Genomic DNA, 14,726 nt, shown 5'->3' on the forward strand with positions numbered 1-14,726 from the left:
GCTGGATGCCGTCTACAGCCCTCCTGAGGAGTGGATGTTTGCCCGGGTCCAGCCAGAAGGATAGAGAGTCCCTTGTTCACTCCTGGAACTCACTTCACACTATGGCCTGGGCCATCCGCAGCCCTGCTCCTCAGGGTGGGGACCAGTCCATGCATCCATCAGGCCACCAGGTATCTCAGGCCCTGCTCCCTCACCCTGCCCAGTGGGCACTGGGGGACCAGAAACCACACTCATTCTCTCCTGGAAGGAGCCCCCAAGGAAGATGGGACAAGACCAGAGTGCCGGGCGACACGCGGGTTTTAATGGCATTAACACCCAGGAGTCACGCGTCGGTTCTGGGGGCAGCATCTTCCGGGGACTGGGGCTGCTGCCTCGCTGGCTGTGACCTTCCAGTCTGCTCTGCAGCCTTAGGGACTCAGCACTAGAACCACCCGACCCCCAACCCCGCGAAAGACACAATTGCACTGACTGACATACAGACCCCGGGCCCGCCTCCCAGAACAAGCCCTGGGTCTGTCGCACGGCTGACGAGGGCTTTGGCGTCTGCTGGCTGGTGGTCCAGGGCCGGGCCAGGGCGATAGTGTTTCTCGAATGTGACAAAGGTTCTTCTTGTACAAACTGGGTCTGGAAGATCTACTTCTGGTGCTAAGAAACTCTTGTCTTTATGGCTTCTCAGAGCTACCGAAGTTGGGCCCGGATAACGCTGTGTCGGTTGGTTTATTTGTAAGGAATGTGTAAGGCATTTTGGTAAGTTGAACAGTAATTTCATTTTCTGCAGGAGACTCAGACAGAAGTGCCTTCCTTTGAGCTGCCGTCCTCCTGTGGACAGAGGGTGAAGGGGAGAAGCTGGCCGGCGGGGGCGCACTCACCCCAGCTCCTAACCCACCCTAACTACGGCCTGCAGCCCAACACCAGAGTGGCCTGGGGCTGGAGGAGACACCGAGGGCTTGGCAGGGGTCCAAGGTCAGCTTTCAGGAATCTCTGTTCTCACCCCTCCAGCCCCCGAGTCCACATCTCCTCCTTGCTGGCCTTCCCCAGGGTCCTGTGCACCCCTACCCCCTGCCCCTCGGGGTCAGTGCTCACTGGTCTGTCCAGCCGCTCCTGCAGCTTCTGCACCGTGTCCTTCTCTTTTGCCAGCTGCTCCTGGGTCGTCTTCAAAAGCTCCTGCAGCTTGGTGGCCGCACGTCCCAGGTCACCAGTTAACTTCTTCTCTTTCTCTAGCCTCTCCTGCGGTTGGAGGGTTGAAGGGGATCAGCCTACACATGACATGCAGCAGGACGGGCCCCCTGGCTGTGCCTGTGGGATCACACCAGGCCCAGGAGGACACGGTCTCCTGGCCACAATCAGGAGTGTCTCTACAGGGCTGTTCGAAGCTGTAGCCCCTGGGGTCACGTACTGGCTGCTGAGCACTGGCCTTAAGTTCTACTTGATCCAGTTGTCTGTGATACTGGAGGCTCAGGAATACTCCCCCACCTCACCTTCCCCTAAACTAGGGTGGACTGTGCCCAAGGGGCCTCCAGGGACAACAGGGAGCGTGAAGTGATGGCGCCCAGTACCTTCAGCTGTGCAGCCTCCTCCACCTCCGAAGACCCAAGGGCGCTGGTGCAACGGAGCTTCTCCAACTCCGCCTGCAGCTGACTCGCCACGAGCTGAGCCTGGGGGGGTTGGTGGGGGTGGGGGGCGGTCAGGACCCATACAGAAGGCAAGTGACAGGATGTAGTGACAATCCCCCAGGTGGGTTGTGGCTGGCCCAGCCCTGCCACCCTGACCCACAAGGGCCCTGACAGACAACTGTCAGCTGAGCAGCACCCTGACCTCCTCAAACTCGGCTGTGAGTTTCTGCCGCCGCGTCTGCTCGTCCCCCAGCAGGGCTTCCGTCCGTTCCAGCTGCGTCTTCAGCTGCAGGCAAACACGTTTGGAATCTGGGGCAGGCAGGACCCTTTTAGGCACCCAGGGCCCCCCACCCTGCCCTGCCATGGACACGCGGGGTGGCCTGGGCCCTACAGCCAGTCCTGACTCCCCTGGGTCCCGCTCCCCTGGGGGAGGCGGGACCCAGCAGCTGGGGAAGGGAGCTGGGTGATGGGGGAGAGATGCCAATGGGATGCGGGGTCCTCTGTTGAGACCCCAGGACAGAGAACATCAGCCCTGTGCGAGCCCTGGCCCAGGAGGCCATCCCACCCTGAGGCCACCACCACCATGGGGAGGCTGTTGATAGTTGGCTGGATCAGGGGTCCGGAGGGTGAGTGCCCCACCAGACACCCCAGCCCTCGCCCTTCCTTCCACTCTGCATCTCTTCAGAAGCAGGTGTCTAGGCAGAGCGGGGCTGGTGATCAGCGAGTGTCGGGGCTGCTGTCCCCGCCCCGCACTGGGTGCAGGAGCCCGCGCAGCGTCAGTGACCAACACCCGGCTCGCCCTCCTAACCTCGGCGGGGTCCTGCTCTGCTCGGGGGGCCTCAGCCACGTCACCATCCTCCACATGGCTCTTCATCTCACTCAGCTGCTGCCTGACCTGGAACAGGGAGGCTGGGTTTGTGTTGAGGCATGGCTGGATGCACGCAGCTCCCCAGGAGGACCACAGGCGCTCTCGGCAGCCACAGCCCCTCAGGGGACCTGCTCTGATGAGCATGGCCTGTGTGGGCTCCCCTGCAGGTTCCTGGGGGGCGGGAGGCCAGCACCGAGGCCCTTTGCTAGAGTCAAACTGCAGCTGAGGGACCAGACTGCCCTTGTGCACACACTCCACTCACTGCAAGGCCAGTGGCATGGAGCCCAGTGACTCCCAGGGAATGTGGTACATGCGAGACAGAGGTGCGCAAAGCAAGGGAGGGGACCTCCCAGGCCACACTGTGGTCCTAGCAGCCACAGGCCCAGGGTCAAGCAAACGTGCCAGCAGCCCCTCCAGCAGCCCACCCACATCCCCTCTGACTGGGCATGGGAACATGCATACCCAGCCCCCACAGAGCAAGCAGTCACACCATGGCCACTCACCAGGGCAAGCTCGTCGCTTTGTTTCTGGGCTTCACTTTTGGCCGCATCCAGCTGAGACTGAGATTCTAATAAGAGCTGCCTCAACTGAGAAAACAGAGCCGGGTGGCGGGAGAAAAGAAGAGACGACCAGTTCTTGTGAGCACCTCTCAGGGAACCCAATACATGCAGGCACCCGCCCCGGGAACCTGCAGGGGAGGGCAGGGGGAGGCAGCCTCCAGCAGTTTCTGCTGTTTTTAAGACTTGGGAAGCATGGCGTTCAGGACATGGCTTCTCCCAGGCCTTCACAAGTTATGGAGTGTCTTACAAAGCAAAGGTAGAAGTCTGAGATCACTCCAGAATCGGGGTGCTGAGCTTGTCCTCTCTGCTGCCTGAACATGAAGCCCTGTCACGTTTAAATGCCTGCCCATAAGGATGGCGTCGCTGCACCAGGTGGAGGAATTCCCGCACTGCCAGGCTGGCCGGCCTCACCCAGCCCTGCCTGCGGGGCTGCCGGGGACAGGACTCACCCCCGCCACCTCCTGGGCATAGCTCTGGCACTCGGCGCTGGCAGCCGCCACGTGCTTCTCCAGCTCGGCCTCCAGGCGCCAGGTGTGCTCCCTCACCTGGACAGGACGTGCGTCAGAGGCCGCAAACGGGTGGGATGAGAAAGGGACGACCACAGGGATCAGGGCTGGCCGGCTCGGGGACAGGGGCTGGAGGGGGCCTCCACGGCCCGACGGTTCCAGGAGGTGCCCGGGGCCAGACCCCTGACATGGTGCCACACACAGGCACCCCGGGACAGGATGAGCTCTCAGGCCTAGAGATTTACTTGCAAGGTCGGTGCTGGGGGACCTGCTCCAAGGCCAGGGTGGATGGACGAGCGTGGCGGGGCTATCCCGCACCCTCCTCCCACAGTTCCTGAGGCCACGGCAGAAGCCACGGTGCACCACCCTGGGCATGCTGCCTCCGGCCACCCCGAGGTCATAACCGCTCACTAAGGAAAAGCAGGGACACGTGGACCAGGAAAGAAAACGACCACAGGAGCCTCCGTCAGAGGACGGCGCTCTCTGCCCAGAGCCCCCACGCACCTGATCAGAACTTTCAAGTTCCCCTTTGAGCTTCTCAACAACCTCTTCGAGATGTTTTACGGTGACCCGTGACTACAAAGCACAAGGAAGGGGCAGTCAAGCATGAGCCCTGGGGGATCTGACCAGGGATGCACTGCTGCGTCTCCTCACAGCTGTCCTAGGACCCACCCCAGGAAGCCCATGGTGCCCCTGCCCCACAGAGTGACCAGCCCCTCTTCCTAGGGCTGGGGTCTCCTAGAGACCAGGATTCAGCTGTCGAGTCTTTCTGTGACCACACTTCATGTGGCGTCACCGAAACGACTCCCCAAGTGACCCAGATGACCCTGTGGGCGTCCCCCTGGCACTGATGGCACTCCGCCCTGGCAGCCTGCTTGGGCAAGTGGACCCTGGGTGCCTCGGGCACCGTACCTCCTGGAGCTCCTCCTCCGCGGCGCTCACCCGGGCCTTCCACACCTGTTCCTCCTCCTCCACGCTCTTCTGCAGCGCCTTGAGCATGGCCTCCTGTTGGGGCAGCCGTGAGCATGGCCTGCAGACCCCACATACATCCCCCAGCTCCCTCCCTGCCCCAGCGGCCACCCCGTTCAGATCCCAGCCCTGCCGGCCACGCAGTGGGGAAGGGGCGGCCCTGGAGCGGGGCTCCCCCAGCCAGCGTGCAGAAGACAGAGCCGTTGGGACTCTCGTCTCTGATGGGTCTGCAGCAGGTGGACCTCAGCAGCCCAGGAAGGGCCAGCCCCAGCGCAAGGGCTGGGCTCCTGGTGTCATAGGAGTGCCAACCACTCCCCTCCCGCCTCAGACTCGCCCCAGACCTTCACCCTGAGCACCCCTCTTCGCCATTCAGCCACAGGAACAGGGCCCAGAGGGGGGCCGTGCCCACCCAAGGTCACAGAGCCAGCGACCCGGTCGGGCCCCCCAACCGCTGGACTTCCCTGCCGGGCCTCACCGTCTCGGCCAGAATGCTGCGGTACTGGTCACACTCGGCCTGCAGGCCACTCTGCGTCTCCTCCGCCTCCCTCAGCTTGGCGGCCAAGTCCTGAGTGCGGAGGCAGAAGGGGAGGGGTGAGGGGGGCTGGTGAGCCAAAGCCTGACGACCGGCTCCAGGCACCCCCGGGGGACAGGGCAGGCTGTGAGGCTGGATGGCTGTCCGTGCTCACCGAGGGCTCCGGGCTCGCCTGCGGCCGCTTCGACAACTCCAAACAGGCATTCTCTTTGAGCTCCTGCAACCACTCAGCGTAACTCTGAAACAGAAATGTTTTGCAGTTGGGCGGGATGCACCCCTTCATGGGCGGGGGGACCCAGAGGAGCCACCCCGCCTCCTACCTGGTTGGTGGAGGTGGGGAGCCCCGGAAGCAGGGCCAGCAGGGCCTCCTTGGTCTGGGCCTCCGTCAGGCTGAGTTGCTTCTCCGATTCCTCCTGTGGGGAGTCCGGGCAGGGGTTGCGGGGGGAGTGCAGGGGTCAGCCTGGGCGCTCAGGGGGATCGTTCAGACAAGATGTCAGGGCAGAAGAGCAATACAAACAAAGTCCACGCAGACAGACCAAGCTTGGGCCCCCGGTGGCCTTGGAGGGCAAGGCCCAGCTGAGAAGCAGCACAAAGGATTCACTGCTCCCCACTTCTCCAGGGGAAACAGGCGGGAGGGTGGGCAGAGAACACGTAAGAAGAGGCAGGGATGGGCCCCGGATGGACTCTGGAGCCGGTCTGAGCCCAGGGCTGCCCTGCCCGTGGCTGCAAGCTCTGCTGACCAGCTTGACTGACGCCAGCCCGGAGCCCACACTGACCTTGGCCTGAGTCAGGGACCGCAGCTTCTCCTCGCAGCTCTTCTCGGCCGAGGCCAGAGCCTCCATGGCCTTCCAGTTCTTCTCTCGGAGGTCCTGGGAGGAGAGGGGCATGGTCAGCATGCCCAGCCAGGCTGGTCTCTGCAGGGCATGCAAACCCCCCTGACCTGCCTCCAGACCCCACAGGGGATGCTGGGCAGCACTGGCGCCTGATGGCTCGGGGTGACCCGGTGCCTTTTAGAGAGAGACTCGTCTGTGGGGCTGGGGGTGGGGAGATGAGGGCAGTCACTGGCTCCTCAGTGAAGAGCTTCCAGTCACCTGGAGGCCGACTCTGGCCCAGCCAGGCCTCGGGAGGCGCGGTCAGAGGCTCTGGAAGACGGCCTGGGCCAGGATGCAGCCGAGGCCCCTGTCCACACGGCAGGCGGCCCCTCCCCATCCACACGGCAGGCGCCCCGGCCCCACACTCACATTGTTCTTCGCCTTCTGCTGCTCCACCGCCTCCCTGAGCTCCGTGGCCTCCTTCTCCAGGCACCACACCTGTGACTCCAGCTCCATGAGGCTGGGGACAGACAGCAGGTCACTGTCTGGCTCTGAAGGCCTGTAGCCCCCCCAGGGCCTGTCTAGGAGCCCCTCCTTGTCCCAGGTGCCCAGGGGCACACATGGGGTCTGGGACGAGGGCCAGGCCCCTCCCTCACAAGGCACAGGCTTCAGAGGAGCTTGGGCAACTGCCCAGGCCCCTTCCCCGAGAGCCGAGGGCCCAGAGGCCACCAGAATCCCACTTGGGGACACAGCTGCTTGGACGGAGAGGTCAGAGCAGCCGCGTGGCAAGTGCCGGTACAGGCCCTGGACCGTTGCTTTTTGGGGTGCTCTTTCTTTTGCTAAGGGCTTCCCTGATAGCTCAGTTGGTAAAGAATCCACCTGCAATGCAGGACACCCCAGTTCTATTCCTGGGTCAGGAAGATCCCCTGGAGAAGGGAAAGGCTACCCACTCCAGTATTCTGGCCTGGAGAATTCCATGGACTGTACAGTCCAAGAGGTTGTAAAGAGTCAGACACGACTGAACGACTTTCACTTCACTTCTTCTGTTGCCTGGTCCCGTTCTGTCCCACAGCCTGCGGCCCTGGCCCTTCCCTACGGCCACAGCTGCCCTGGAGAGACGCGGCTGGGCCTCCTGGGAGGACACCAGGCAGCACAGTTGCCCGCAGTCCATCAGGAACATTCCTGCTCTTGGTGGTGCCCGGCAGGCCCTGGCTCCCTGCCGCGACCGCCCTGTGTCCAAAACCTGGCTCTGCCAGGACCCGAAGGCTCCCCCTCAGTCCTGCACCTGGGCTCTGAGACATTGGCCCGAGAGGACCTCAGACACCAGGGGAGCTGGCAGGACAGCGGCACCACCTCCTCACGCTTCCCTCCAGACTCAAGGCCATGTGGTTCTGTCTGCCCCATCACCCAGATAGCTCGGGGTGGACACTCTAGAACGTCTCTGGCTGTCCTGAGAAAGAGGCTGCAAATGGACACTTTAACATGTCATCTTTTGAGTCTCGATTTAGAACAGGACAGGAAGCCACTAGTGCTGACCTGAAGTAGCACAACCAGGACCGCTTAGGGTCAGGAAGGAAGTCCCTCCGAGGACGCCCCCGGTGGGAACATGTGTTCTGATTTTCTCACCAGGGGCCACAGTGGACAGCTTTTTTGAGGACCGCCACCCTAAGGAAGTGTGTGAAGACAACACCCTCGGGGAGGGCTGTGCGCTGCCTGCCCTGACCCTCACCTTCATTCTAAGTACAGTTTGCACCCAGCCTGGAAGATGGCCGTTGTGGACTTCTAAGATGCTAGTGTCAGCCCACAGAACCTGACCCCACCCTCAAAGCACCACTGGGACCCCTCACAGCTTCTCCGTCAAGCCGCCGGCATTCTGCAGCAGCTGGCCCCCTGCAAATCCCTGCAAGAGCACCCCCAAGGAGGAAGACACAGCTGGCGGGTGACAAGGACACGCTGACAGTCACCCCACTTGGTGGCCACTGCCCGAAGTACATTCCAGAATGTATGGGGTTGGATCACTCACCTCCACCCCAGAATAGGATGGCCTGGCCTAGTCACAACTTCCAGATAAACAGTCTGAGAAGAAAATTTTTAAAAACCCCTCATTCTGTCAAACATCTGCAGGATGCAAAATACTAGAATCAACCCTATTTACAACATGACCTAAGTACCTAGAAATTAGCAGTGTGGTCCAAGAATCTGATCCTAAAATACAAGAACAAAACACTAAATAAACACAACCTCTCTACCCCCACAAATACCATGAGGAACAAAGTTGCCCTGAGCTGTCTGGAAAGGTGCAAGGAGAGGGTTTGCTTCTGAGTCTCCAGCAAGGCGCTGTGGGGCCTCCAAGAGGCCAGCTTCCTTCCCCAGCCTTCAGACCTGAAGCCAGGAATGCGGGTCGTGGTCTAGAGGCACCAGGGAGGTGACCCACCGGCGGCAGCAGCCAGAACAAGGGAGCCTGGTCAGCAGACAGCCCAGGACAAGGCCAACCGCCTGCACAGGGACGGACAACATCGCCAGGCCTCACCCCACATGGCTGCCCTGAGGGCCTCCGGCCACAGCAGCCAGGACCACCCCGTGAGCCCGCAGGCACCTGTTGAGGGACACACACTTGGAGGCGATGGTCACTCCAAGGGATCCAGCCCCCTGGCCTGGGGCACCTCCCCCAGTCTCGGTAGCCTGGGGCTGGCCGCCGACGTCACCCAGTACCAGCCCGTGTCTGGTCAGCTGGGACCCTGCACCATGGCCAGAGCTGTGCCAAGGTCTGGGCAACCTCCAAGGTTCTCCACTCGGGGAGTGTGACCCATTTTCTGTTTGAGTTATGACTTCAAGCCCTAAAATCCCTCTTCCCATAGACATGGAGAGAAACCCCCAACCAGCCAGTCCTTCCCTTCCAAAGATGGATGGAAAGATGAATGGATGGACAGTAGGAGGCCCGGCCACTCTCCCCACAGGCTGGGTCCTGCCCTCTTTCCTGCTCCCCACAGGCACTGGAGGAGGGGTGGGGATGACAGGGCTTCTCAGGGGTCCTCCCCGGGATCCGGGGAGGGATCCCACACCCAGACTGGGCCCCTGGCCCCTCTTACCGGGCCTGCTGCTGGTCGGCCTCCACTTGACTGGCCTGGAACGAGAGAAGAGCCCCATGGTCACCAGGACACATGCCTCAGACGGCAGGTCGTTGCGGGGGGCGGAGGGGGGGGCGGGGCTTGTGGGGTGGGTGGAGGGGCCCCGGGAGAGGGGTGCTGACCTGGGCATCCTGGGCCTGGCTGGCCTCCAGCAGGGCCTCGATGGAGCGGATCCTCTCCGTGAGCTGCGAGTTCTGCGCCCGGGCCTCATCCAGCTGCCCATGGAGACCACGCAGCTCCTCACACTTGCCCCTCACCTCAGCCTCGGAGGACTGCAGCTTGCCGTGCAGCTCTGCAGAAGGGGTGGCAGGTGGGTCAGGGGTGGGGGGTCACTGACACAGACGCTCCCAGGCTGCCCAGCACACACCCATGGGCTCGAGACACACGGCGCACCAGGGGCAGCCCACCAGCTAGCTGGTGGAGAGTCACCACCAGGCTTCTGCACACCAGGGGACAACAAAGTGCCCCCACCACTTGGCAAAGATGGGATCTGAACGGGTGTCTGCTGCAGAGTCTAAACTCTGCTCCTGGGAGATCGGCTCACATTGCTGAGACAAAGGCGGGAGCTCCTGGCGTGTCCTTTCCCCTTGGCGACCTCCACAACATCCCACCATGGCTCAGAATGCCAGCCACGTTCATCTGACTCTGCACAGCCCCTGGCCCGAGGCTCGCCCCACACACACAGGGCTATGCTGAAGGTGTCCTCCTCCCCACCCCTCACTCATCTCTGAGGCCTGGGGATCCACATCCACTGCTGGCCCAATCCTCTGGGCGCCTCTGTGGCTGCCTGGCCCAGCCCTGGTCCCCGGGCCATTCTGCGCCTCGGTCCTTTCTTGGGCCAGAGCCGGAGCATCCGGAAGGACAAGTGGGGTTGGTCCCGCCACCCCCACCCACACTCCCAGCCCTCATCACTCCACAGGATGGTCACCTGGGCCCGCCTGTCTGCCCCCACACTGGCCACTGCTGCCATCTCCAGCCTTGCGCGCCGACCTCCTCGGTCTGTTTCTTGTACAGTCCAAGTTCAAGTTTGTCCCCATTCCTCAGGGGCTCTGTGCCGGGCATTTCTGCCCTTTCCTGGCCTTTGTGAGGCAGACCTCTTCCAGTCATCCAGACCTTTCTCCCCAGAGGCCTCCCCTGACCACCTGAAGCTACACCAGGCCCATCACAGCAGGGGGTGGCAGCACAGAACCCTGAGCCATCCCAGCCTATAGCCTGCTTTTGTCAATAGAGCTTTCCTGGCCCACGGCCAAGCCTGTCTGTCCTGGGCTATGTGGGCACTGTGGCAGCAGAGCTGAGCAGCTGTGACAAACACCATCTGGCCTACAAAGCCGAGATCACTACTGCGTGGCCCTTCACAGACATAACTGGCCGCTCCTAGGACCTGCTCCAGGTCACAGCGGCCACTTGGAAGTCTGTCGAGCACAAGGCTGTGCAACCTGGTCACTAGACCGCCTGCCCTGCCTCTCCAGGGGCCCTCAGTGCCCTGGGGGTCTCACCACCTCCTGAGGGGGCAGGTGCCCTGAGAGCATGGGGGACCATGACCCACTTCCAGACCTGGCCCTGGGCCTTACTGAGCTGGAGGAAGGAGAAGGCCAGCGGCAGCCCTCGTGGCAGCGTCTTCCACCCGAGCCCACCTCCCATATCCAGCCCCCACGGCCAGTCCTCCAGACCCCAGGCCTGATCCCAAGCACCCCCGTGTGTCCCCCGACAGGTGCAGGAGTCTAGGGTCCCAGGTGTTCTTGCCCCACGGGGCTGGCCCCCTACCGCCCTCACCTGCCATCTGCTGCTGCTGCTCCCGGGCCTTCTCGGCGTCTGCCCGGAGGTTGGCGTGGCTGCTCTGCGCGCGGCACAGCTCCCGGCTGACCTCGTCCAGGCGCTTCTGCAGGGCCTCCTCGCTCTCCTTGTGAGATGCCTGGGGACCAGCCGAGGGAAGGGGGCTGTGAGCGTGTGAGCGGGAGGCTGGACTCTCTCGGCTCTGCCGTCCAGAGCTCTTCACTCCCTGCCGCCCCGTACCGACGAAGCAGAAAAGCTGCCTAGATATCTGGGTCAGTTCACCCCCTAGACAAGGCCAGGGAGCCATCCTGACCCCTGAAGAGTGGGCACCCACGGAAGACGCTGCAGATGAGACCAATAGTCGCCCCATCTTCACCTGAGTGGGACCTGGGAATGGTCACAGCTGCTGAGTGTTTCTGGGCAAGGTGCTGTCGAGGCGCCCATGTGTCAGCATGGTGAGTCCCGGCCACCCCAAGACACAGGTACCACCATCACACCCACGTTACAGGTGGAAAAACCGGGGCCTCAGGGTCAACACTGTGGGGACTCTGTGTGACTGAGGATGGCAAGACTGAGCAGGAGGAGATGCGCAGAGCCTGGGGCTTCCTGACAAGAGTGACGATGACAACTTGGAACCGGAGGGGTGGCTCCAGCCCTGGGAGCATCGGGACCACCCAAGGGCTTTCAAAGCACACGCACCAGGCTCTCCCTAGGGGTCCTAGTCCCATCTCACTAGGGCCAGACCCACTTTACACCAAACTACCCACCTCAATTCCACCCAAACAATCCCCCTGTTTATCTGTGCCTGTCCTGGGTCCCCTGCGCACATAGCAGTCTCAAAAGAACCTTCTAGTCCTTTCCGTGACACAGTACAACGTGCTACAGCCGAGCTTCAGCGACGAGCAGAAACAGGAGCCAAGCCGTGGGGGTCTCCTGGGTTCATGTGTTCTCCCCAAGAAGTCACACACACAGAGGGGTGACAACTGCCCCGAGACAGGCTGGCCGGGGGATGTGGGGCTCATTCGGCTGACAGGGAGCTGCCCGGTGCCCTGTGGGGGTTCCTCCCTTCAGGGAACGGGTGTCCCCCTGGGTAACTATGAGCTCCCAGGCCACACTCAGGGCTGAGAAGGGAAGAAGCCCCACCGGGTGCTGAAGCCAGAGGCTGTGCGGGGACCTGTGATGACACAGGGTGGGTGACTGCCTGGGGGCTCGTGTCCTGGCTCCAAGTGAACTGGGGGGCCTTGCTTAACTCTTTGCCTCCCGTCCCTTCTGGAGAAATGGCACATAATACCAGTATCTACCCCATGGGGTTACAAGGAAAATTAGCTGAGAATTAACGCTGGTGCGTGTTTAGAACAAATGCCAAGCACATAGATGGCGCCCACTTGACGCTGACCAGGCATCACCAGTAACAAGACCAAGGCTGAGGGTTCCAGTCCCAGCCCTGCCTGGGTCTCCGGCAGCCACAGTCACAGCTGAGGACAGACGACCCCAGGTGGCCGTATGGGCCAGGCGGAGAGGCTTGGTGGGCAGGATACACGGGCATGAGGGGTGCGCCGCCCCTCACCTGCAACTGCAGGACCTGTTTCTCCACGGCGGCCGCCTTGGCCTCCAGGGCCTTGCGCTGCTGCTCCTCCTGCCGCACGGCCTCCGACTTCTCCACCAGCTCCTTGCTGACCTTGCCCAGCTCCTGCCGGAGCTTGGCCAGCTCTGTATTCTGCCTGCAAGACAGTCACCAGCCCCCAGAATGATGGACAGGAGAGGGCTGAGTCGGCTCCCGTGTACCCTGAGAGCTGCCCAGGGTGATGGGGACAGATGGCCCTGAGCCATCCTCTGGGGCCCCAGCTCTTTCTTAAGTCGTTGCCCGAGTCTTGGACCCCACCCTGCTGAAGCCCCTCTATATCATTAGCCACATGGGGTGAGATGTGTTTTGTTGAAAATGGTATTTCACGAGCAGGGTGGGTGGGGTGGCTCAGTGAGAGCCAAGAGCAACACGGGCCTGAAAGCAGCCCACAGAGCCAACAGCAGCGGCTGATTCCTCACGGCTGATCTGGGCCCAGACGAGCCCTGGGAGATAGGTGGACGAGCCTCTCCACCCCGAGGGCAGGGCCGCTGGCGGGCTCAAGTCCACACACAGGACTCATTGGCCAGAGGGACCACGACCGGGCCGGGAGGCCACACAAAGCGGGAGGCTGTGCCATTTTACAGAAGAGACCCCTCAGTGCTGCACAGAAGCTGGGTCTCAGGACCAGGCAGGCAGTCCAGGGGGGCAGGTCCAGACCCACCTTTCCCAGCGTGAGGAGGTTGTCAGCCTGCCACCTCCTTCCCTGGCACCTCCTCACGGCAGGACTGACTGCCCAGCCAGCGACAGTGACAGACCAGGTGAAGTGGACAGACAAAACTGTCCCCCAACCCTGGGAGGCAAGAAACTTGGCCAAGACCAGCTCTGCTCTGCTGACTGGGGGGCACAGACATGGCCCCCAGCCCCCGGGGCTGGGGTGGGAGGCCAACTGGCGGGCTCTGGGAGCCAAGTGCAGCTTGGGGTGCATGCAGGGCTTACTTGCTCTCCACCTGGCTCGTGGCCTGGTTCAAGGCGTCCCTCAGGATGGAGTTCTCCTGCTGCAAGCGGGCCAGCTGCGCACTGGGGCCATTCTCCAGCTGCTCCTGCAGTGTCCGGATCTAAAAGGGCATCCGAGGGGCATCAGAGCCTCGCAAGGACAGCCACTTCAGGAGCAAGGTCGGCAAGCTCCCAGCTCGCAGACAAAAGCCCCTAGCAGAGAGCTCAGCCCAAAGCCCAGGCGTGCTGGTTCACTCGGCTGCTGACCAAGGTCCTGAGACAGCACAGAGCCCACAGCCACCCCGAGGACGCCTGTTTCCTACTCTCTGACCCCCTGGGCGCAGCCCCTGCCACCCCAGGGGGATAGAGGAGACAGTGCAAGGCTCCAAGTCCTCAGGCCAGAGCTGGCCAGGCCCTCCGCACTGGGACCGTGCAGATTTCAGGCCCCTTGTTTTGCTGGGTCCTCCCAATCTCATAGGGAGAAGGCAGAGCTAGCAGGACTCCAGGGTCATGGAGAAGCTGCGAACTTGACCCACAGGCCCCCAGAGTAAGGGATGGTCATGTCCCAACATGACCACTTGGGACCAGAGTATTTTCAGAAAGTGCTCTTTAAACGCATGCACGTCTCTCCAGCCAGAGAGAACAGCCCCTTGCCCCGCCCCCAGCCCCCAACACCAGGCTGGGAGGACCCGCCCCGTGACTGTGCCCACCTTGCCCTGCAGCTGCTGCACCTCCTTCACGTGCTCCCGGTAGCTGGCCTGCATGCGCGCCTGCACGGCCGTGATCTCCTGCTCCCGGGCTACCAGCTGCTTCTTCACTTTGGCCTCCCCGGCGGCTGCCTTGGCCTTTTCTGCTGCCAGCTCCTGGAGAAAGCAGAGGGCAGGGAGGTAGGAGTTTATCAGGTGAAACCAAGGCCAGCACCACCCAGAGCATTTGATAAGCCCCCCACTCCGGCTGTCTGTCCATCCATCCCCCACAAAACACACCATCCCCCCTGGCTTGGAGCCAAGGCCCTAATTCAGGACAGAAACTCGGACTCCTTGTGAATGAAAGGATCCAGGGCTCAGGGCCCAGGGTGCCCTGAGGCCCCGGCCGCCTCCCTGCACCTGCTGCCCCGCAGAGAGGCTGGGCACGGAGAGGAGGCGACAGCCACACACAGCACTTTGCTGGGAAAGCACGGCTGTCACAAGACAAGGGGTGTTGCCAGCCCCTCAGGGACCCGGGCTTCCTCCCCAGGAGAGACGAGGGCAAAAAAACCCCAGGTGAGCTGTGACAGGAGCAGCCATGTGCCAACTGCCCCTGAGCAAGACCCCTACCCCGTGTCGGGGTGGCCCAGACCCCCAAGACTGGAGCTCATGGGCACAGCCCAGGCTCTTGGAGTCCTGGGTCTTCACTGGCCCTAGACCCC

General features: G+C 62.4%; 1 protein-coding gene across 4 annotated transcripts in view; it reads right to left on the minus strand.

The window, feature by feature from the left end:
- Positions 1-279: 279 nt before the first annotated feature.
- The window catches only part of RRBP1 (ribosome binding protein 1), a 48,165-nt gene continuing 33,718 nt past the window's right edge, over positions 280-14,726 (minus strand). For 3 of the 4 annotated variants that reach the window (XM_061436284.1, XM_061436283.1, XM_061436286.1), the window contains 20 exons: positions 14,029-14,181; positions 13,322-13,440; positions 12,329-12,482; positions 10,762-10,900; positions 9,111-9,280; positions 8,950-8,984; positions 6,290-6,380; positions 5,825-5,917; positions 5,369-5,461; positions 5,203-5,286; positions 4,992-5,081; positions 4,460-4,552; positions 4,052-4,123; positions 3,491-3,586; positions 2,985-3,068; positions 2,422-2,508; positions 1,816-1,899; positions 1,557-1,655; positions 1,084-1,227; positions 280-819 (listed from right to left, as the gene is read on the minus strand). In XM_061436284.1, coding sequence (XP_061292268.1) covers positions 784-819; positions 1,084-1,227; positions 1,557-1,655; positions 1,816-1,899; positions 2,422-2,508; positions 2,985-3,068; positions 3,491-3,586; positions 4,052-4,123; positions 4,460-4,552; positions 4,992-5,081; positions 5,203-5,286; positions 5,369-5,461; positions 5,825-5,917; positions 6,290-6,380; positions 8,950-8,984; positions 9,111-9,280; positions 10,762-10,900; positions 12,329-12,482; positions 13,322-13,440; positions 14,029-14,181 — 2,016 coding nt within the window. In that variant the 3' untranslated portion in view covers positions 280-783. The remainder of the gene's footprint in view (positions 820-1,083; positions 1,228-1,556; positions 1,656-1,815; positions 1,900-2,421; positions 2,509-2,984; positions 3,069-3,490; positions 3,587-4,051; positions 4,124-4,459; positions 4,553-4,991; positions 5,082-5,202; positions 5,287-5,368; positions 5,462-5,824; positions 5,918-6,289; positions 6,381-8,949; positions 8,985-9,110; positions 9,281-10,761; positions 10,901-12,328; positions 12,483-13,321; positions 13,441-14,028; positions 14,182-14,726) is intronic. The other variant, XM_061436287.1, reaches the window with a different exon arrangement.

This window comes from Bos javanicus, chromosome 13, assembly GCF_032452875.1.
Source record: "Bos javanicus breed banteng chromosome 13, ARS-OSU_banteng_1.0, whole genome shotgun sequence".
Lineage (NCBI taxonomy): Eukaryota > Metazoa > Chordata > Mammalia > Artiodactyla > Bovidae > Bos > Bos javanicus.